We start from the raw sequence: 24,888 nt of genomic DNA, 5'->3' as shown, positions 1-24,888 counted from the left end.
CATAAATATTTTTCAACTTTATACTGTATGCTTGATGCTTCAAAGAAAAATTAAATGTTCAAAATAGTTGCTTGAGCAGTAGTCAGAGGATTACAGTGTCTTTTACAACTTTTCTAATCATATTAATCCATGGGCCAGCACCAAGAGCATCAACCAAGGAGCACTGCAAAAGTGCAGAACATCGGGGCGCCTGGGTGGCTCAGTCAGTTAAGCGTCTGCCTTTGGCTCAGTTCACGATCTCAGGGTCCTGGGATGGGGCTCCACATCGAGCCCCACATTGAGCCTGGCATCGAGCTCTGCATGGGGCTCCGTGCTCAGCGGGGAGTCTGCTTCTCCCTCTCCCCCTGTTTGTTCTCTCTCTTTCTCTCTCAAATAAATAAAATCTTTTTTTAAAAATGCAGAACATTGAGACTGGTCACCAGACCCAATGAATCAGAATTAGCATTTTAACAAATTCCCAGGTGATCTGTATACCCATTACAGTTGGCCAGGACTTGCTCTAAGAAGCAAAAGGAGTAATCCTTACTTTATGTATAATGACAAGAGTTTCACAAAAGGAACAGAGTGGATAGGAGAAGAAACACCAAGGAGACAGGTTCACACATCTTAACTCCCTCAGTGCTCTTCTCATTGAACAGAGCAGAGACCCACAATGAAAGAGAAGAGCACTGCTGTTTTACTAACTTCAGTTTACTTTAGAAACAAGTACATGATGAGCATGAAGCTGTCACTCATGCCTAGCTCAAACAGATACGCATAGGAAAATTACCCCAAATAAAAGTTAGTAGCTAATGTTACCAATTCAGAAAGCCTGCACAACATCTTAGGGAAAGTAGAAAAAGAATGATTCCAGAGATAACGGAGCCAAGGGAAATAATTAATAGAAGAGCTATTGAGAGATTCTATATGTAGCTCTACAGATCTGATGGATATGAAAATACATTGCCTAGGAAATAAAGGAACTTCAAAGTAGTTCTTGTTCATTATACTGCTTTTTCACATCCCAGAGATCTCTTTAAAGCCCACTATCTTATTATCCTTTTAAAGAATACCGTGGGGCGCTGGGGTGGCTCAGTTGTTAAGTGTCTGCCTTTGGCTCAGGTCATGATCCCAGAGTTCTGGGATCGAGCCCCGCATCCCGCATCGAGCCCCGCATCCCACATTGAGCCCTGCATTGGGCTCCCTGCTCAGCAGGAAGCCTGCTTCTCCCTCTCCCACTCCCCCTGCTTGTGTTCCCTCTCTCGCTGTGTCTCTCTCTGTCAAATAATAAAAAATCTTAAAAAAAAAAAAAAAAGAATACCCTGGAATCTTATTTACAGAAATTATCAAAATTTGTAGTAATGTATTTATTGGTATATTTATTTGTTTAAAGCCTTTTTATATACCAGTCAGTTCCATAATGCCAACGACTGGGGTTTCTTTTTGTCCCTTTAGTCCAACAATAAATATTGATCAATCATATTGAACAGATAAATACTTGCTGAGTGAATAAATTAAAAAATTGATATATATTAACATGAATGTTTCTTTTCCTAGGCATCTGTCTATATCAAAAAACTAAATACATTTTATTGAATACATTTCAGTTTCAGGCCCTAGCCAGATACATGTATTTTAATCGTAAGTCCTTTCTAGTGTTGTACTACTTGAAATATTCTTTCCTGTTTTTCTACCCATTTGTTAGTTTCTGTCTTTTTTTTAATATTTTATTTATTTATTTGAGAAAGTGTGCACATGAGTGCACATGAGCAGGGGGAGGGGCAGAGGGAGAGGGACAAGCAGACTCCCTGCTGAGCAGGGAGCCTAATGAGGGGCTTATCCCAATACCCTGGGATCATGACCTGAGCCTAAGGCAGAGCCTTAACGGGCTGAGCCACCCAGGCACCCGTTAGTTTTTGTCTTAATTTTGGTTGAAAATATGGGCTTTATAAACATAAAAGTTCATTGCAGTTGGTGATGATTATTTAAATTTCAGGCATATATGCACCGTGTTTATATAGCACATGACTAAGTATGTTTCCAAATAGAAATTCTAGAGTCTTCTATCATAAGCCTTTCTTTCACAGCCCTTGTCAGGTACAGAGAAATCCACTTCATTCCAAAAGGAGCCAGTAGGTGGTGTTGTGCCCAAGACTATAGCAAACTAACTGAAGGTCAATTTAGGAATTTCCTACTAAATTCCACACTAAATTCCCAGATGCCTCTACTCTTAGAAGCTTAATAATGGCTACAGGACCCTTGAACATGGCTTCAAGATATAAATCAAAGCTTTTTGTAGTGCTACACTGAGGGAGATACCTTGAAGAATTTTAATCAAGGAGATCTTTTAAATATATCCCCTCTCAAACGGGGCAATATTTCATTAGCAATGTCACCAATTAAGAGACAAAATTCTTGGATACAAAATATGTCTTCGACATTTTAGAGAATCAATTGTAATTGAATATGGAAAAGTATTATAAAGTTATAAAATACCTGCTGTAAAGTATTCCAAGGGCCACATCGAAGAATTTCTAGTGTATTCAAAGGGGGCATCATGTTGGCTGGGCATTTTATAGGTCTCTTCATCTTAACAATTTTCTTTTGTTGATTTTGCTTGAAAATTTCAAACCAAGGTTTAAATGATTTTATCCAAGCTAGCCTCTTTTCTTCAATAGAAGATAGAAGTGTTGGCTTTGGTAAAGAACAGGTCACAATACTTTTACATTCAGTTCTATTTTCATGATATTCTTCTGTGGTTTCTTTAGGTTGAGACTTAAGTGAGTTTACTTCTTTAAAAACTAAGGAGTTTTTTGCATTATAGCCCCCCAAATCTTCACGAAGAGCATTTCTACCAAAAATACAATCTTGCTCATTTATTTTGCCTTCTATATTTATCATGGAGTCACTGCTGTTAAAAATCACATCACTATTCAGAGTATTGCCTTTTGGGATCTCCTCAGTTTTTTCTTTGGATTTTAAGTCAATTTCTTTTTCTTGTAGTATTATATTTTCCTCTATAACTTCAGAATTTTCTAATTTTAGTGGTTGTTCCTTCACTGAAATCACTGAAATATTATTCTCTTCATATAATATTCCATTCTGTTCTGATAGCTCTTCTTTTTCTACTTTTTGTATCTTATTCTGTTGATTACCTTTGATTATTTTCTGTGCTTCATTGTTTTTTACCTTGTTAATTTCTTGATTATGTCCTACTATTATTATTTGGGTGTCTTGTCTCATATTCTCATTCTTGGCAGTTTTCACATTTTCCCCTTTTTGTATTTGAGGCTTTAATTCTTGCAGCTGAAACTGTTCTTTCACATTTTCTTTTAGATCTGGGTTTTCCAATTCAGTTTTTTTGTCTATATTTTCACATTTTCTTTCTTCCTTGACAATTTTTTCAGAACATTGTTTTTTTGGCAGGTTTTCATTTTTTACTTCAAATTCTGCCAAAATTGCCTGGTTTGTAATAGGATCTTTCAATTGTTCTTGTTTTGATTCTTTTAGTACAAGCTGTCTACTGACACTTTCTGTCTTATTTGATTTTTCAAGTAGCCAGAGGGGAACATCTTCCCATTCCTTTGACTTTTCATCCCCTACGTTTTTGGCTATATCATCCTTATTCTTTGATGTATCTTCAACAGTTAAATGTCTGATATTATATTCACGTTTCTTTAATGCTCTACTTATTATTAGCTGTTTGCCTGCATCTTCTCTTAATCTTAATTTTTCCTTGTTTAGTAGTTGCTCTTTTTCTCTTCTCATGATGTTCTTTTTTTCTTCATATTCTTTTTCTCTCCTCCTCCTTGCCTCCTGCTTCTGCTTTTTTATCTCTTCTTCTATCTTTTGTTCTTCCTCCAATCTTTTCCGTTTTTCTTCTTCCATCTGTCGTATTTTTGCTTCCTTTTCTTTCCACTCTTGCGCTTTCCTTTTCTTACTTTCTATTTGTTCTTTTATGATAGGGCCATATTTTTGGTAGGCCACAAATGCTTTATATTTAGCCTGAATTGTTACAGCTGCATTATGCTGCAGTTTTAATAAACGCATTTTTTCTTTTTCTTGTAGATCTTTAAATCGTGTTCTTTCTTCTTCCATTTGTAAATGCAAGTTTTTAATAAACTCCTAAAGTAAGATAAATAGTAGTCAGCATAAAGATGTCATTAAACTATCATCTAAAATATAGGCTGAAAACAAATAGTAAAATTGAAATCATAATGAAGTTGTTACAAAATTCACTTAGAAGAACTAAAGCCATTTATTTTAAAGGGTAATAATTTTTTTTAAATATTTGGGAGTTTTGATCATGTTAGCGAGTTGATATTCTAATATTATAGCTATACTAAGCCACCCAGATATAAATTGAGAAATTCCTTGAAGATAGAAAGCATATGAAATCAGAATGACACAGAGAAAAAGCAAGAGAAACCACAAGCCAAAATTTGTGTAGAAGAGGACTTCAAACCTTCTGAGATGGGAGGTCTCATATAGGAGCTTCCCAGAGCTAGCACAGAAACTGCAGAAGCAGGGGATTATTGGGTGAGATTTATGAGACCAGGAAGGCAAGGTAGAACATACATATAAGCAATAGGAAGAACTCGTCACACATTTTATCCTTTCTTAACTATTAAGAGAGCTGATAAGCACATATTGCATTAAGTGAGATCATCTGGAGTTAGGCGAGAAAAATGTCATTGTCACTAGAGTCCTAAAACAAAAGTAAACAGATCAACAAAATTCAGCAAATATTTGAGGAAAACTAACACAAAGGATGTGAGACAATCAAAATAGTTCAATAAGTGGAAGGAAGAAGTAGTTTCTGAGATAAGAGAGCTATTAAACTGAATAAAAATTTACAAAAAAATTTTTAGGAAAAATATGTTTAAATAAGGATAACTGTATAAAAATGAAAATGCAAGTACTCAAAAAAAAAATGACTCACTCAAACAAAAAATCAAAATAGAATAGCTTAAATAGGTGTTGACTAAATAAAAACTTCCAAATTAGACATTTTCCTGAAACAACATACAAAATAACAAAGACATGAAATCTACGACAGAGACTTTCAAGTGTAAAGGGGATCAACACAGAAACTCCAGTATGACTATAGGAGGTACAGCTAAAGACATGAGAAAAATTGAAGGGAAGAAAATAATAGAAAAATGTTTTCAGGGGCACCTGGGTGGCTCAGTAGGTTCAGTGTCTAACTCTTGATTTCTGCTTAGGTCATGATCTCAGGATCCTGGGATTGAGCCCTATGTCGGGCTCTGCACTCAGTGGGAAGTCTGCTTCAGGATTCTCTCTCTCCCTCTGCCCTCCCCACACCCTGGCACTCTCTCTCTCTCTAAAATAAATAAATAAATCTTTAAAAAAAAAAAAAGAAAAGAAAAGAAAAGAAAAATGTTTTCTAAACCAAAAAAGGTCGTAAGATGAAGAGTGGAGTTAACTTTTCATGCATACACATAGACACACACACTGATACACTCACATGGATGCTAGCAATATTTCAGAACCCTAAGGAATTAAGCTCCATGAAGGCAGTATTTTCCATTCTATCCACTGCTGTACCTTGAACACTCAGGAAGTGCCTGGCACGCAATAAGAAATCAGTAAATACGTGTGGATAAATGTAAAAAGTAAAAAATCCTAAGGTTTCAAAAGAATGAAAGGAATGAGTATTAAATTTATAATAATAACAGGCAAAAATATATAAATATTCAATGGAGTTATATCTTTAAATTGTTAAAACCAAATGGTAATAAATCTGGATTCTATACCCCAGGAAACTAATCGTTTGGTTGTTAAAGCAAAATAAAAATATTTTCAAGTGTGCAAAGACTGAGAAAATTTGCTATCCAATAATGTTTTCAACAAGATTTAGGCATACAAGAAATGAAAACTGAGTCCAGAAATCAGGGGATGACTCAGGATTCAAAGAACACTAAAGATCAAAGAAACCATTAACACTTAAATTGTTTCGTTCTACTATCTTCTTCCATCATTTCACTTAAGAAGTCAGGTATTAGTTTACTGTTGCTCCTTTTTAGGTAATGTGCCTTTCTGCTCCAGCAGCTTTTACAACTTCTCCCCCCTTGTCTTGAATTTCAATAGTTATACTATTACATTCCCAGGTGTGATTGTCATAACCATCTTCAATCATAATGAAATATTTATAATAGTATGTTTCCTCAAACCTTAAAAAATTGTAGAATTATAATTTTATATAGACATGTTCACTCACTAAACCAGTTTATTTTAATTTTTAGGACCTTATATTTCAAGGAGAATTTCTGATGATTAATGAGGTGTTTAAAGCTTTAGTAAATTAAATCCTACACCAGGTAGGCAATATTATTTTAAAATGTCCATTTCAAGTATAATAATTTATTTCAAATGAAGAATGATTATTGTGATGATTAAAAACAAGAAATAGATACCTCATGCTGTTTAAATTTCTCTTTCCACATTTTCTCTTCTTTATGGAGTTCATCATTCATCTTGTCCTGTTCTTGCTGAACATACAATAATATTGAGATATTATGTTCAAATATCAAAAAAACATTATGTTCATTATATTCAAATCTCACAACCTATATTTGTAAATAATAGTTACAGATAACAACTCACCCATTGATACTCTGTTATTAGTACTGGGATAACAACTTTAATCTCAACCTAAAGTATCACATAAATGATATCTAGGGTTCCCATTTTGAGCACATAAAGATGTTTGCAACCTGGGCAAATTGTTTTATTTATTTGAGTATGTTTATTCACATAATAAAATGCATTGGCTAGATATGCTATTGGGCAGTGCAAAAATTACAAATAATAATGTTTGCAAGATGAGTTTTGCATTACAATTTTTTCTCTCCATACCATCCCATTTAATCCACATAATCCATCAGTTCAGTGGATAATGATTTTCTTGATTAGCATCTATTTTGTTAAGGCTCTGCAGAATAAACAAAATCAGTAAAATATAATCCCTTTCCTCTAAAATTTTACCTTTAATATGGGAACACTATCGTAAGTTCACCTATTACCTAAAATTTAGCAGAATAAATTTATCACAAGAGAAAACTATAAAGGATCACAGTAGAAACAGGTGCTATAACTAGAAGATCATGAAAAGTCTCATACAGAAGATTGTATTTGAAGGTATTTATTAAATGTTTTTCAACTAGGAAAATGTAGCTCTGTTTTTAGGAAAATTAAAAGGTTACATTAGAGTTAAAGACAAAAAACCAAGGAGTCACTAAAGAGATCAATAAGGTAGGTATTAGAGAAGCCCATGTAAGAAGCAAGGAGGGCCTTCTGTATAGGGTGATGGGAGTGAGAACAGATACAAACACAATGTAAACATGAAATTGCTACAAAATGCCAAGTGCCTGGAAATAAAGGAAGTGGGAATATTTCTTTGGACATAATCTTACAAGACGAGAATTAAACACAGAAATAATGTTTAAAAAATCCTTCTGGCAGCATTATGGTGAATGAGTTTGTGGAATACATGACCAAAAGTAGAGATCAATTAGAGAGTTTAGTGAATATGCCAAGCTAGACATTAGGACACCCTGAACTACAGAGTAACAGCAGATAGGTGGGTGGGTGAGAAGATGGATAATATAACTATTAGAGAGAAGAGGATAATAAAGAGAAGGAAGGGCCAAAGATGGTCCTTACCTTTCTAGCTTAGACTATGATGATAGTGTAGCTCACCAAAATGATGAATACCAGAGGAGAAGCACAACTCAGAAAGACAATGCCTTCAGTTTTAGACACATTAAGTTCTGAGTGTAAAGTATCTGTAGGAGAGTTACATAGTTCATTTTTCTTTTTTGTTATAAATATAGATTTGTTTCTGAACAGTTATATAACAGATTTGTTTCTGTCAGCTATGAACAACATTATCAAGAGAGAAAGTATATGAAAAAAAAAGGACAAAAGAAGAAATCCTTGGTAGTACCATATTCAAGAAGAGAGACAGAGACAGAGACAGAGAAGGCTAACATGGATATAAAGAGGAACTGCCAAACAGGCAAGAAGAAAATCAAGGAGTTGTGATCCCACAGAAGTCAAAGAAGAGAGAAATGGTGAACAATCAAATTTTTACCGGCATAAAATGCTACAGAGGCCAATATAAGAACTGAAAAGGAAACTGTGAATATGGAAACTTAGAAGTCATTGGTTATTTTTGTTGAGAGCAGTTTCATTTAATGGGGTGGTGGTGATATACACCTCATAGGTTTAGGATTCAATGAGAGACGAGGACATAAATATAGCAAAACTAACTACTCTTTAAGATGCCTTACTATGATAAGTAGAGCTAAAGAGAAGCTAAAGTGAGACATATTAACAAAGGTGATCTTATGATTTTTCTTTTTTTTTGTTTCTAGAATGGAAGAAAACTGAACATGCTTTAAATAATAAGAAAGGAGGAAGTTGATAGGGGCGTTTCAGCATACAAGGTAAAACAAACAAAAAAGTAGGGGTAAACTGAAAAATAGAATATAGAGCAGCGCAGGGAAAGCTAACTTTTAGTAGAAGAAACCTTTCCTCATGAGTGTGGAGTAAAGACAAGAAAAAAGGTAGGGTGAATACAGAGATTGGGTGCAAAGTAGATATAGGATTAGGAAGAGGGAGTTCATAATTGATGCAAAAATGTAATGTGATCACTTGCCAATAATGAGGAGGGAGAAGTTGGGTAGAACTCTTGAGGAAAGAAATTTACAATAGCTTCCTATTTCACTCCCCAACAGCTAACAAAGGACACAGAAAAGAACTACTGAAAGTAAGTAAATTACATATTTATAATACATCACTATAAAATTATGGCATGGTCCCACTGGAAAAGTTTTAAACCTCAAGACATAAAAATGTATACATTTAGGAATTCATTAAAATATTTTTAAACTATAATTTTATGATAAAGCACAAATTACTTTCAGAAACTAAGTTAGAATCCTTTGAAGGTGGGGCCTGAACGTCAGATCTCTTTTGTGTCATTGAAACACATAGCTGAATGCTTTGCCATTGAGGTAGTCAATAAATTTTTTGTTTTAAAACAATTAAAAATGAACAGAATTTAAAAGTCAGATGTTTTCGGGGCACCTGGGTGGCTGTCGTTAAGCGTCTGCCTTCGGCTCAGGTCATGATCCCAGGGTCCTGGGATCGAGCCCCGCATCAGGCTCCCTGCTCCGCAGGAAGCCTGCTTCTCCCTTTCCCACTCCCCCTGTTTGTGTTCCCTCTCTCACAGTGTCTCTCTCTGTCAAATAAAAAAATAAAATCTTTAAAAGTCAGATGTTTTCTAAGTCTGTAAACACCACTAACAATCAATAGCAATGATGCATTTCAGCATAAGACAACAAACACTACTCCAAAAATCTAAATTATATTAAAGCCTATCCTGGAATAAAGCTTCTGACTTTTGGAAATGACCAATTAATCTGGTCTGTGGAAAGGAAAATATAATGAAAGGAAAGCTAAGGATCCACACTAGAAAAAGCCACAGCCAAACTGGGTCTACAGTATAATTGCTTTTAATTAATTTATTTCATATACAATCAGGAAATGCAATGTACTCAACATGGAAGGGTAGAATACACTGAACTGCCTAAGTGACCACATGTCAATGTTCTCTATATGCAACTCTCAAAACCAGTAAGTGTGGGTAATATGTAGGTCAATTTTAGTAATGTAAGACAGAGAAGTCCATCCTGCTTGTTATCTACACATTCTAATGATCCTGATGGCCATAAAGTAGGGTACCAAAAATCCACCAGTTTCTCAATATACCACTACCATGACCTAAAGGAATGGACCTCCTGGGGTAGGGTTAAGAGGAAACAGAAACAAAAACAACACAAACTCCTTCACACCAAAAAATTTCTAGTTTCAGGAATTAATTATGGGAGCAAGACACAGACCATTACCTACATGGGTGAACTGCTATAACCAAATATGTTTTATGTAATTGCTATACATTAGACCACATAGCAAGGATATTTCATGATCAAGAAAATTCTGTTGCCTTCTTGTATGATTAGAAGGGTATGAAAAAGCAACCTTTATGTTGTGAATATCGACCTATGTTGTAAATATCGACCTAGGACAATCTTTGTAACTTCATTGACCCTAGGGGCCCACAAGATCCAAAGCAGCATCTGAAATTTCAGTGAATTTTAATAAATTTTTAAATAAATTAAATTAATGTATATAGTCAAATAAATTTAAATAAATTTTTAAATCCAATAAATTTAATGAAAACTAATCAAGAAAGCCATAGTAAATATTGTTACCACAGACAATTGCCTCAATTATTAGGAGTACTTAAATCCCATAGAACAGAGCTCAGTCCACACCATAAGCTAAAACATCAGTACTATTCAGTAGTTACTGATTCAAAACATGTATAAAAAGAGCCCAGATATCCATCAACTGATGAATGGATAAAGAAGATGTGATATATATATATCTACACACACATATATATAATGAAATACTACTCAACCTTCAAAAAGAATGAAATCTTGGGGCACCTGGGTGGCTCAGTTGTTAAGCGTCTGCCTTCGGCTCAGGTCATGATCCCAGGGTCCTGGGATCGAGCCCCTTATCGGGCTTCCTGCTCAGCGGGAAACCTGCTTCTCCCTCTCCCACTCCCCCTGCTTGTGTCCCCTCTCTTGCTCTCTCTCTCTCTCTATCAAAATAAATCAATAAAATATTTAAAAAAAAAAAAAAAAGAATGAAATCTTGCCATTTGCAACAACATGGATGGAACTAGAGGGTATTATACTAAGAGAAATAAGTCAGTCAGAGAAAGACAAATACTATATGATTTCACTCATATGTGGAATTTAAGAAACAAAACAGATGAACATAGGGGAAAGGAAGGAAAAATAAGATAAAATGAAAACAAAGAGGGAGGAAAACCATAAGAGACTCTTAACTATAGGAAACACACTGAGGGTTCCTGGAGGGAAGGTAGGGGGATGGGGTAATTGGGTGATAGGAATTAAGGAGGGCACTTCAAGTAATGAGCACTAACTATTATATGCAACCGATGAAGCACTAAATTCTATCTCCGAAAATAATAATACAGTGTATGTTAATTAAATTGGATTTAAATTTAAAAATTTATAAAAGAAAGAAAAAATGTATGAAAAACAAAAATTTAAAAAAAAAAATTTACCTTCTGAATATTCTCTAATTTCTTCTTTTCAACTTCAAATTGTTTCATCCAGCAATGTCTCTTTTCTTCTTCTTCTTGAAATTGCTTTTCTTCTCTATCCCTTTGAGCTTTGAGAGTTTCTTTCTCCTGGTCTTCCAGTTCTTTCTGTTTGCCTTGCCAAGCCTCAAAAGACTGCCTACATCTTTCTTCCACTTCACAGTATCCAAAATTTATATCAGCATCATCTGTATTCATGAAGAGAAAGATTATTATTCTTAAAATCAAGCCTCTCAAAACTGACCTAATGTAGAGTATGAAAGTAATTTTGAAATGAAGAAATAAGGTCAATGTATTACCAAAGTAAAAGTGATAATATGCCAAAAAAATACATTCTTGAATATACATAAAAATCCTATTGCAGTCATATACAAGGAAGTTCCACTTCAGTCAATAAAGAAATCACATAACTTGCCTTAACTATACCACAAAACTTAATATAAAAGTGTGTGTGTGTGTGTGTGTGTGTGTGTGTGTGTGTGCTGTTAAAGGAACATAGTTAAAGGATACTTAAAAATTCAAGCCTGGGGGCGCCTGGGTGGTTCAGTCGGTTAGCTTCCAACTTTTTATTTTTTAATTTTTTTAATTTTTTATTATTTTAGATCAATCTATTATTAACATATGATGTGTTATTTGTTTCAGGGGTACAGGTCTGTGATTCATCAGCCTTACACAATACACAGCGCTCACCACAACACATACCCTCCCCAGTGTCCATCACCCAGCCACCCCATCCTTCCCACCCTGCTCCACTCCAGCAACCCTCAGTTTGTTTCCTGAGATTGAGAATCTCTTATGGTTTGTTTCCCTTTCTGGTTTCTTCTTTCATTTTTTCCTCTCTTCCCCTATGATCCTCTGCCTTGTTTCTCAAATTCCACATATCAGTGAGATCATATGATAATTGTCTTTCTCTGATTGACTTATTTCGCTTAGCATAATACCCTCTAGTTCCATCTACATTGTTGTATGTACTACATACATACAACAATGGTAAGATTTCATTTTTTTGATGGCTGAGTAATATTCCATTGTGTGTGTGTGTGTGTGTGTGTGTGTGTGTGTGTGTGTGTGTGTGTGTATATATATATATATATATACCACATCTTCTTTATCCATTCATCTGTTGGTGGACATCTGGGCTCTTTCCATAGTTTGGCTATTGTGGACATTGCTGCTATAAACATTGGGGTGCATGTGCCCCTTTAGATCACTACATTTGCTGGGTCGTAGGGTAGCTCTATTTTCAACTTTTTGAGGAACCTCCATACTGTTTTCCAGAGTGGCTGCACCAGCTTGCATTCCCACCAACAGTGTAGGAGGGTTCCACTCTCTCCGCATCCCCGCCAACATCTGTCGTTTCCTGACTTGTTAATTTTAGCCATGCTGACTGGTGTGAGGTGGTATCTCATTGAGGTTTTGATTTGTATTTCCCTGATGCCCAGTGATGTTGAGCACTCTTTCATGTGTTTATTGGCCACCTGGATGTCTTCTTTGCAGAAATGTCTGTTCATGTCTTCTGCCCATTTCTTGTTTGGATTATTTGTTCTTTGGGTGTTGAGTTTGATAAGTTCTTTGTAGATTTTGGATACTAGCCCTTTATCTGATATGTCATTTGCAAATATCTTCTCCCATTCTGTCAGTTGTCTTTTGGTTTTGTTGACAGTTTCCTTTGCTGTGCAAAAGCTTTTTATCTTGATGAAGTCCCAATAGTTCATTTTTGCCCTTGCTTCCCTTGCCTTTGGCGATGTTTCTAGAAAGAAGTTGCTGCGGCTGAGGTCGAAGAGGTTGCTGCCTGTGTTCTCCTCTAGGATTTTGTTGGATTCCTGTCTCACATTTAGTTCTTTCATCCATTTTGAGTCTATTTTTGTGTGTGGTGTAAGGAAATGGTCCAGTTTCATTCTTCTGCATGTGACTGTCCAATTTTCCTAACACCATTTGTTGAAGAGACTGTCTTTTTGCCACTGGATATTCTTTCCTGCTTTGGTGAAGTTGAGTTGACCATAGAGTTGAGGGTCCATTTCTGAGTTCTCTATTCTGTTCCATTGATCTATGTGTCTGTTTTTGTGCCAGTACCATACTGTCTTGATGATTACAGCTTTGTAATAGAGCTCAAAGCTTGAAGTCCGGAATTGTGATGCCACCAGCTTTGCTTTTCTTTTTCAACATTCTTCTGGCTATTCGGGGTCTTTTCTGGTTCCAAATTTTAGGATTATTTTTTCCATTTCTTTGAAAAAAGTTGATGGTATTTTGATAGGGATTGCATTAAATATATAGATTGCTCTAGGTAGCATAGACATTTTCACAATATTTGTTCTTCCAATCCATGAGTTAAGCTTCTGACTCTTGATTTTGGCTCGTCATGGCCTCAAGGTCGTAGGATCAAGCCCTGCGTCAGGCTCCCCACTCAGCAGGGTGTCTGCTTCTCTCCCTCTCCCCCTGCTCACTCTCTCTCTCTCTCTAAAATAAATAAATCTAAAAAAAAAATCCAAGGCTGGGTATATCTATTTCAGTCAGATATATATGAAAATTTTAAATATATTTAAATCAAGTTAATTTAGGAGGCATAAAAAACTATGAAAATATGAATTTAACTAAGTACAGTAAAGGCATAATAATTTTCAAATATCATGATTGTATTTTTCTAAATGTCAAAAGAAAACTCTCTAAATTTTTTTCAGAGAACTATGGTCAATCACATAAAACTTATCAAAAATATCATTGAGCAGTTTAGTGCACCTGGCAAAACATGTTCATCCACAGGCAAATCATGAGGACCAGGCTTTGGAATAGAATCAGGACTGCCACAATGGGTTTTATTCCTCAGAAATTCTTCTTTTTCTATTTCAGATAACATCTAAAAGGTTAAAAGAGTACCAATAATTAAAGAAAGAGTAAAGCAATCATTTTAATAATATATCAAGCTTTATATACACATACATAGAACTTTATTTACTTTCAGTCTCTCTCAAATACAACCCTACAGCACACTAAAAATCTTATTCCCATCCAAGCAGACTATATTTTACCCTCCTTGTTTTTCAGAATTCTAATCACTTTCTTATATTTACCCACAATATTCAAATAAACTGCTTGAAAATCTGTGGAATGAATAAGTCATGGGAATAAAAGGTACAGCATTAGGAACATAGTCAATGATACTGTAATAGCTTTGTATGGTGACAGATGTTAGCTACACTTGTGGTGAGCACAGCATAATGTGTAGAGACGTTTTATTACTATGCTGTATACTTGAAGCCAATGTAACATTGTATGTTAACCATACTCAAATGAAAGCAAAAAATATTGCTCGAAAATCATTTCAAAGTGTTTCTACTAATGTTCGCTTTCTTCCTAATACATTTCTATATTTCTTAACTACAGTGATTGCTCACATCTACAAACAGCTAATACATTCAGCATGTTTAAAAAAATGGAACTATTCTCCACTTTAACCTGAATTATGCAAAAATCATAATGTTGAGGAATACTTTTCCATAATTAGACTTCTACCATATTCTAGTTGGAAAGATATAGGATCTCTATTTCAATGAAGTAGCAGTATGATAATTCAAAATTAATATTTCAAGTTTGTTACCAAAAAAGAGAGTAAGAGACATATATATAAGCAGTTTTCAAATTATGTTAAACATCTTAGGGAGCAGAGTAGAGTTAGGTAAAATTAGAGATAGCTAGGTAAAATAAGAAGTAAAATGAGTCCAAGATGCTGAACATGTAGAAGAAATTTCTCAAATATATTTCTGGAGGTTTTAACCAAAATTGCTAGGCTCTCCCTTACTCTTATTTCTTTACGAATTTTTATATTTTATCTTTTTTTAAACTAACATAAGATGTTCTACATTTAAAATTTCCATGGGATATTTATTGATTTATTATTTTTTTAAGATTTTATTTATTTATTTGCCAGAGAGAGAGAGAGAGAGAGCACAAGCAGGGGGAGGAGCAGAGGGAGAGGGAGAAGCAGGCTTCCCGCTGAGCAGGGAGCCCGATGTGGGACTCAATCCCAGGGCCCTGGGATCATAACCTGAGCCGAAGGCAGACACTTAATGGACTGAGCCACCCAGGCATCCCTCCATGGGATATTGAAAGTCTCTGCTGGAACACAGTACATTCCTAAGCAGGGTAATAAACATTATATTTATTGTTTTCCTTGGAGTTTTTAGGGAAAAACTATCATACAGTATAGTTCTACTGTTTCATCTACATGCATTTTAAATTCCCAATTACTGATGATTCAAATCACTATTTCTAATATTTTTAAAATTGAAATTTGAATTTTTGTATATTATATGCCAGAGGAAAACATAAAGCCAAAAATGATTTGATTAAAGATAATTAAATTTTTAAGTTTTAATAGGTGGACTTTACTTTTTTTTTAAATATTTATTTATTTGAGAGAGAGAGAGTGCACAAGCTGTGGGATGGGCAGAAGGAGAGGGAGAAAGAATCTTTTGCGGACATGGGGCTCCATCTCACAACTCTGAGATCATGACCTAGGCCAAAACCAAGAGTCACCAAGAGTTAACGGACTGTGCCACCCAGGTGCCCTTATCACTGAACTTTAAATCAGGGAACTATCATCCTTCATAAGAGGGAAAGGTAAATTTCTAACTGTAATATTGAGTACTTTCAAATATTGATCATATACCTTTATTAACTGTTCCGGATTTTCTTTATGTTCAGTTGATAATTCTATCCTTAAATGCATGTGATTATCAGGAACCACTCCATAACTATAGTCTAGAGAAAGAAAAAGTATTATAGCTTTAAATATTAGAGCAGGGCAAAGCATGTTAAAATCTCAAACCCTTTCATTATCCTTTAATCTCAAATTCTATCATAGTATATTCTTGATCAGTGACTCAAAACAATAGGAAAATAATGAAATATAAAGAACAGAGGACATCTGTAATCTTTGTTCTAAAAATAAAAGTAACAAATTTATAAAGCACTCTCTTGATCACCTTTCATATTCTAGACCAAAGTTTATTTTCCACATACGCAGTATAATGCTGTGTGATACTGCAGTGACACCTTGATTAGAAATCAATGAAGGTTCAATTCTACTGCCACAAACTAGCAATATAACCTTGCACAAGATACTAAACACACTTTAATAAAAGTATTAGTTTAAAAGATAATTACTAATGTGAATGAAGTGAGCTGTCATTTCTGATTTTATGAGTTTTTATTGAATTTTATTGTCCTTTTATCATCTGTGCAGATGTAATTAATTTTTTTCCTTTTTCAGCTAATGTGTTCTATCATGTTAATCTTCATTAACAGTAAACTATTATTCACAGATGACTGTTTTGCTGGTTCACTAACTACTCACACCTATTTTGTCAGGCGTTACAGATTTTCTTCTTTGACATCTATTCACAGTCTCAGGAGCCTGTTTTCCCATGTGAGGGGCTGACAAAGCAAAAATAACATTCTCCAGATTCTTTTGAAGCTAGGTTTCTGAGGGTGATTAAGGTTCTGCCAATTGATATATTTGCATAAGTCTTTATTTCCATAAAAATACTATGCGTGAAGAGAGACAGGGAGCAATATTTTCATTTTTCTGGCCCAGATTATGATAGAGGGAGCTTTGGGTTGGAGATAGGAGTGTGTGGTAGAAGATTAATGTCTCCGAATATCTTAATTATATCAGACAGCAGCTTTTTCTGCAACCCAGTTTAACAATGTATGTGTGTGTGTATATTTTTTACAATTTGTATGTTCGGACTAGAGTGTATTTCTTCAGTTCTATTAACAATTGTGTTATTCATTGGAATAGCTAGTCTTCAAAGATGTCTCTTCCACACTTCCTGGTATGCATTCACTGTTTAGTTCCCTCCCACAGGGAACCTGGGCTGACCCCGTATGAAACTAGATCATAAGAAGCCTTACAAGGTTCCACATTAGTCTATTGGGATTTTGTTCATGGAACTCCTCAGAATCCAGGTGCCATGTAAGCCATAGAGAGATACCACACATAGGTGCCTCCAGCTGACCATCCAGGTGCCCCAGTTGAACTCCCACCCAACAATTAGTATCAACTGACAAGCATTTCAGGGAACCATATTTGGAATTCCAATCCACTAAAAGCTTCAGATGACTGTGTCCCTATTCAACATCTAACTGTGAATGCATACACAGCAAGCAAGAATTGCCTAGCTAAGCTCAGTCAACCCACAGAACCATTAGAGATAATAACTATTGTTATTTTAAACCACTCAGTTTGTTTTGCAGCACTAAATAACCAAAACATCTAACCTCTACCCATAAAAACAAAGACACAAACACCCCCAAAACCTTTCTGCTTAAAGTAGCTCAAGTAGCTTCTGTCTATAACTGAGAGCCCTAATTAATATATCTACATTCATAAGTGAAATCAGCCTCTGGTTTCTTTTGTGTGTGTGTGTGTGTGTGTGTGTGTGTGTGTGTGTGTGTGTGTGTGTTATGCTTTATATTTGAAATATGCAGCTTTTTATAAATGAAATATTATATAATCTGCAGATTCGTTTATCCTTGATGGATTGTAAGAATTCAACTGTAAAATCATACTCATTTCTTTTTTTTATTTTTTTTAATCATACTAATTTCTAATGATATTTGAGAAGGAAACTTTTTCCACTTTCTTGCCAGATTATTGATTTAATCATGTTTTCCACTTTTTTTCAAGCAATTTTGATCATTTGAATTTTCTTGGAAAAATATTTTATTCACTGAGACTATCATACTTATTTGATCAGAACTATACGTGAGATCTCATAATTTTCTAAACCACTGCTATAATTACGTTATATAACCTTTCATGTAACTAATTTTCTATAATTGTGTTTCCTTTTTTTTTCTTAATTAGGCTATATAATTGCCAATATATTTATAATATATTTTCATTGTATAAACTTTAGTAAATATACATAAGCAAATCATTAATATTCCCTATAACTCAACTACAGATAATCACTGCCAATTTGAAGCATCTACATAGAGTAAGTCTTTACATATCCATTCACACAGGTGCTCAGGACAAAAATCCTGGAGTCAATTTCCTCTCCTCCTCTCACTCCAATCCATCAATAAATACTTCTGGTTCTTTTTAACTTAAAAATAGTTTCTAGATTATGAGTATTTTTTATCATTTCTACTCCAATCACTCTCATCTCTAACCATACTATTTTTTTAAAGATTTTATTTATCAGAGAGAGAGAGAGAGCACAAGCAGGGGGAGCATCAGGCAAAGGGAGAAGCAGGCTCCCTGCTGAGCAAGGAGCCCAATGTGGGACCAAGACCTGAGACAAAGGCAGATGCTTAACTGACTGAGCCACCAAGGAATCCCTCTAATCACCATATTGCAATAGTTTTGTAGTTGACTCTTGCTACCTCGGGTTATCTTTTCTACACAATCACCAGAATGATTGCCTCAAAAATGTGTCAGATATTGACACTCCTTACTCAAAAACCTTCACACACACAGAGTAGAATCCAAAGCCCAGACCATGATTTATAAGAGCCCTATATGATCTGACCCCAATAGGATCTGTGCCTTTGCCTTTACAGAGCCTTCTTTCTGGAACACTGGCTCTCTAGATATCCATGTGGCTCCCCTTCTCATTCACTGAGATATCCATGTGGCTTTCCTTCTCAGTCATTGCTCAAATATCACCTCCTCAGAGAGGCCTTCCTTTACTTCCTCTATCTAAAAAAGCAACCTTCCATCTCTATCCCCTCTCTTAAATTGTTTCCTTCATGGAAATTATCATTATTAAAATATTACATATTTATTTGTTTCAAGTCTGTCTCCCCACACTGGAGCATTAGAATAGGAAAGCAAGACCTTTGCCTATTTTGTTCTCTGTTATATTCTCAGTGGCTGAAACAGATCCTTTCACACAGTAATATTTGTTGAATGAATATCTATGAATAACCACATTGTAATTTATGCTAATATTTGCATAAATAAACCTGAATTTTAGAATAACTTTAAATATTATATCATGAACATTTTTATGCCATTAAATATTATCTAAGCCATCTTTTTTAGTGGGTGTTGTTGGTTACACCGAGACCTGTTGAACATTTAGGCTGTTGCCATTTTTCATTATAAACCAAGCCATGATTAATTCTAATTAAATCTTTGATCATTCTATTATTCTTGGAATAATTCCAAGAAGTAAATTTGCTCAGTTGAAGCAAATAAAAATTGTTAGGTTTCCGATGTAAATTACGTTTTTCTTCCAAAAAATGTATAAACCGATACTTCTAAAATATTCCTGTGACTAATTTTCTTTTTTTTAATGCAAAGATGACCCTTGAACAACATGGGGGTTATGAGTGACAACCCCCCATACAGTCAAAAATCTGCATATAACTTTTGATCTCCCAAAACACACCTACTAATAGCCTACTGTAGACCAGAACATTTACCAATGACATAAACAGTCTATTAAGGCATATTTTATATATTATATGTATTATATACTGTATTCATACAATAAAGAAAGTTAGACAAATGAAAACGTTATTAAGAAAATCATAAGGAAGAGAAAATCCATTTACAGTACTGTACTGTAAAAAATCTGCACATAAATGACCCATGTAGTTCAAACCTGTGTTGTTCAAGAATCAACTGTAATAGAGTGTCTGGTTTTAATTAGGACTGGTAAAACAAACTGTTGGTGGCTAGTATTTATTGGACATATAAAGAGACTAGTAAGGAAAAAATTAATGGACTAAATTAAACAATCCAGCATATTATAGATATTATAGAAGAGAGAAATGCATATACATGTATATAACAACAGCTAAGAACTTCAAGCAGTACATTTTTCTAAATTATAAATTATTCATGCCTACAGAAAACTTATCTGTCAAACAGATAAAAACTGTACTTCAAAAAAAAAAAAAACTACTTACTTAAAACATCAGTATCTTCCAAGTCCTGAAGAAGGAGCTCTTCAACAGTTTTGCTCTTATTCTTTATGATGTTAATATAATGAAGAACTGACTCAGGTAACTCATCCAAATCCTAAAATTTTTTTAAAAAATGAAAGAAACTGTTAAATTGTTTATTAAAACTATGTATCAAATATTTGATGAAGTTTTCATACACCAAAACTTTGAGCAAAATGTGCAAATCAGTTCAAACAAGTATATTTGATTAAAATTTGCTTTTCATTTTCAGGTGATTATGAAGTACATCCATGATTCTGTTGCCTCTCATATTCAAATGAAGAATTTCAGAAATTTGCCTCACTTGAATTAGCTATGGATAAAAAGACATAATAATATAAAAATTATAACTTTCCAAAAGTAATATAGAGGTTATTGCAATCCTAATTAAAAATCAAAGTAGAATTATCCTTCAAAACTTAACAAATGAGGTTTTTTTTGGGAAAAAGCTTAGTGGAGAAAATTTTGAAAAAGCAAAACAAGGAATTTGACCTGTTTGATACTTAATAATAAAAAACCACAATAGGGTAAAAATTAACAGAATAATGGAAAAGAATAGAGAGCCTTGGATAGATTATATGTATAACAACTAAACATATACAAACGATAAGACAAATCAATTAAGAAGAGGTAGATTATTCATCAAGTGACATTAATATTAACTAAATATGTGCAGGAAAATTTCTACTTAGATCTACATTATATAATATACTTGAAAATAAATTCCCATTAGTTTGAGGATTTTGATGTAAAAGAATGAATCTGTGAATAAATTTTCTAAGCATATAAACATTGGGGGAAATATACAAATGAAAAGATAATATATTTGATTTCCAAAAAATAACTATTTCTATAGGTCTAAAGATTTCACATAAATTTTGCTTTTCATGTATATCTAATAACATTAAAAAGCTCATGATTTAAGTTTAAAAAGTAGTATACAAATAAATAATTCTATGTCTAATACTAATTTTACAAAAAAATGCACATATATACATGTGAAATTATAAGTGACTTCTATCTTCAATGTACTTTTTATATTTAAATATCTAACAATATACATTGTTTAAAAGTGATTGTAAAGTTAAAAAATGAGATAACAATGTAAAGCAAACTGAAAAAAGTAATACTTCTCCTACAAAGTTTACTCCAGTTAAAAGGCTCTTAAAAGCCCAGCATTTAACACTTACTGTATCACTATCATCACTCTGGGTGTCTGATTTTGAATCACTATCAACATCATCTTTTTCTAATGAAGAAATGCTGATTTTATCCAATTCAGCTTCTATTTCTTCTTTGAGCTTTGTATCATCATCATCATCATCATTTTCCATCATCCTTCATAATAAACACAGAACCATTTAAAAAAAATTGAAGAGGATAAAACGAGTAAAAACTATGGGTTGTTTAATGTGTTATACCAATCCAACATGTTCCGTGTAAATATTTGCATCTAGGATACTTTCATCATATCTTATTATGGTTGTACTATATATTAAAGAACACGGTTTTCTCTCTTCATTAATTCATTATTTCTTTGTTTGACTACAAAATGATCAACTCTAATAATACTCTCTTATTCAATACATTTCTTATTCAGAGATTAAAATACTCATAAGAAAAAAAAAAGAATACTCATTAGAGAACAACCTAAGTCTATATATGGGGCAACATATGATTAGTTTCTACTCATTAACTCATAGTTGTTAATTTTACTATAGATAGCCACATGTTTTTAACAACAATATGTTGTAATAATGGACAATATGTGGCTTATAAGACCAATATTTATATTATTTAAACCTTTAATGCTTGTGATGGATATGGATTAAGCAGTACATTACAGTATATCTTCATGTAATCATCATCATCATCCACCACCATTAGCTTCCAGGTATTGAGTATTTGTGACAAGCCAGGCACTCGAAGACACTTTGTGTGATTGATAATCATCAGAGCAAATTAACAGGTATAAGGTCATTATAGTCATTGTATTCATAAGAAAACCAAGGTTTGAAGAGTTTACTTAACTTCATATAGTCATTAATTGCTAATAAGTAATGGGGACAGGGCCCTAATTGAGAGATCCTGAATCCAAAACCAGTGCTTTTCCCACTATGAAATGGTCTCCAAACTTAGTCAAGCTCTTCATCTGCCCAGGATCCTTCTGAATATCCCCTAGCCCAATAGTCTTCAAACTGCAGATGATAACCCATTAGTGGATCAAGATATTAATTCAGTGGCTCTTCATCATAAAGTTTTAATGATGTAATAGGATAGGAAAAATTAGGGTAGGTCAGAAAATAAACTATAGGTGTACTATATATGTTAAAGATAAAAATTGTTTTAAAAACTTTTGTTTCAATTTTAAGTGGGTATATATGTATGCATGTGTGCATGAGCTGCAGTGTAATGTGTAATTTGTTTTACTGTGGGTCTTTGTTTAAGGAAAAAAGTTTGAAAAATACTGTACTCATCAACTATGATTTTATTTCCGTCCAATTTCTTTCACATATAAATGATTTAATTGGACTGATCTCCATGTATTGCCTATACTCTTGGGCATTTATCCCAGAAAAAAGAAATTTTATGTTCAAACTAAAACTTACATGAATATTCACAACAGTTTTATTCATGATAGCCTCAAACTGGAGACAACCAAAATGTCCCTCAGTAGGTGAATGGTTAAACCAATTCTACTACATCCATACCATGTAATACTACTCAACAATAAAAGGGATGGATATTGATACATGTCACAATACCGACAAATCTCCATGAATCTCTAGGGAACTATGTTGAGCAAAAAGCCCAAACCAAAAGGTAACATATCACATGATTCCATTTATATAACATTTTTGAAATGACAAAATTTTATAAGTGGAGAACAGATTAGTTATTCCCAGGAGTCAGGGGTGGATAGTGGTTACAGTAATAAAAGGGCAACATGAAAGATTCTTGTAGCATTGGAGCTGTTCAGTATCTTGACTGGAATAGTAGGTAAGTGAGCATATTCAGATGATAACACTTGTATCTAATACACACAAATGATTACAAGTAAAACGGAGGAAATCTGAGTAAGATTAGCAGACCGCACCAATAAAAATGTTACCATTGGGAGATACTGGACAGTGTACAAGGGATATTTCCGCATTATTTTTTAAAACTACATGTTAATCTACAATTATCTCAATAAAAAAATGTAATTAAAAAATCCTAAATACTAAGGAAAGTTAAATAGATTATGATGGATTCATAGAATGGAATACTATACAAGTCCTTTTAAAAATGGGTATATTTACTGTGCTCCTGCGGAAAGGTAGCAAAGAAGAAATAATTGAAAAAAGGCACGTGGTAGAAAAATATGCAGAGTAACTATACACACATACTTTTTTTAAAAACAGAAACTTTGGGGGACAAATTGGGGAACTTTTAATTTTCATTTCATACCTTTATGTTGAGTGATCTTTAAAATCATGAATATGTACTACTTTTGTAATTTAGAAAATTTTACCCATCATCTTCCTCCTCCGAAGGAAAACAAAACCATAAACAGAACCAGTGTAAAATGCTATCCTGTTATCAAACTTACTTAAAGTGCAATTCAAAAGATTTGCGAGGTAGGAAAATTAGATTTTTTTTAAATGTAGCTATAAAGCAGAATGCACAGGTACACAAAACTTTATGTAGAAAGAAAGGCAGGAGAACAGTGTAAAGGTAAGAATCATTTCCATTATGTGTCCCTCTCTGCTCATCAACTGGCCCTTTAGATCAGCCCTGTCCAATTATATATCCAAGCACATATGTGATTTTAAATTTTCTAGTAGCAATTTTTTTTAAAAAGTTGAGAATAAAGGTGAAATTAGTTTTAATAATATATTTTATTTAACCCATTATATCCAAAATATTATTTCAACATTTAGTCAATAAAAAATCATTTATTATTAAGATCAATGTAAAAAGTTTATATTTTTGTTTTGTATACTAATTCTTCAAAATGTGATGTGTATTTTACACCTACAGTACATTTCAATTTGGACTAGCTGCATTTCAAGCCTTCAGCGGCCACCTAGTGGTTTGGTTACAGGATAGGACAGGGCAGCCCTAGATGTATCCCACCGTAAGAGCACTACAGTAAACTTCTTCAAGTTGATAATAAATCACTTGGAGTTGGCTAAAGCTGCCAAAAGTGGGAAATCTTAAGGAACTCTCCTTTCAACTGTAGTTTTTCGATTATAAATACAGGGAAGGAAATCTACTTTAAAAGGTAGCTATAAATCATAAAAAAAGAGGAAAGGAAGAGGGGAATAGAGGGAGGGAGGAAAGGAACTATCATTTAGGGAGGAAATAAGGTAATTATCGAAAGCTCTCTAAATTCTAAGGGAGGATCTCTAAGTTTTGGGTGAGCTACAGAATCTCCAAAATCGAAAGGAGCCTAGGGCTCCGCAGACTCCAGCAGCCACCCCCTCAGCCCGCGGCCCCCCGACCGTTTGCCCTGGCCTTGGCAGAGAGGCGCCTGGCTCCATCCGTGCTCCCATAGCTCTGTCTCGCCTCCCGCGCCACCAACCGCATTCACGAGGGGCCCCAGCTCACCCACCAGCGGCTAAATCCCTAGGCTTGGTTGGAAGGCAGCGCCCAAAGACTCCAAACAAAGCGTAACCACGACAACAGCCAATCCCAAGGAAGATGGACGGGTCTTTTCTTACCGGTGCCCCAGTAGG

General features: G+C 34.2%; 1 protein-coding gene across 1 annotated transcript in view; it reads right to left on the bottom strand.

Annotated features, from left to right (window-relative positions):
- Positions 1-24,846, bottom strand: part of LRRIQ1 (leucine rich repeats and IQ motif containing 1) — a 192,074-nt gene extending 167,228 nt beyond the window's left edge. The window contains 8 exon segments of the mRNA XM_078074184.1: positions 2,476-4,104; positions 6,417-6,491; positions 11,171-11,394; positions 13,943-14,060; positions 15,873-15,964; positions 20,132-20,243; positions 21,358-21,505; positions 24,765-24,846. Coding sequence (XP_077930310.1) covers positions 2,476-4,104; positions 6,417-6,491; positions 11,171-11,394; positions 13,943-14,060; positions 15,873-15,964; positions 20,132-20,243; positions 21,358-21,504 — 2,397 coding nt within the window. The 5' untranslated portion in view covers position 21,505; positions 24,765-24,846.
- Positions 24,847-24,888: the final 42 nt, after the last annotated feature.

Source organism: Halichoerus grypus, chromosome 6, assembly GCF_964656455.1.
Source record: "Halichoerus grypus chromosome 6, mHalGry1.hap1.1, whole genome shotgun sequence".
Lineage (NCBI taxonomy): Eukaryota > Metazoa > Chordata > Mammalia > Carnivora > Phocidae > Halichoerus > Halichoerus grypus.
This window is presented reverse-complemented; position numbering and strand designations above follow the sequence as displayed.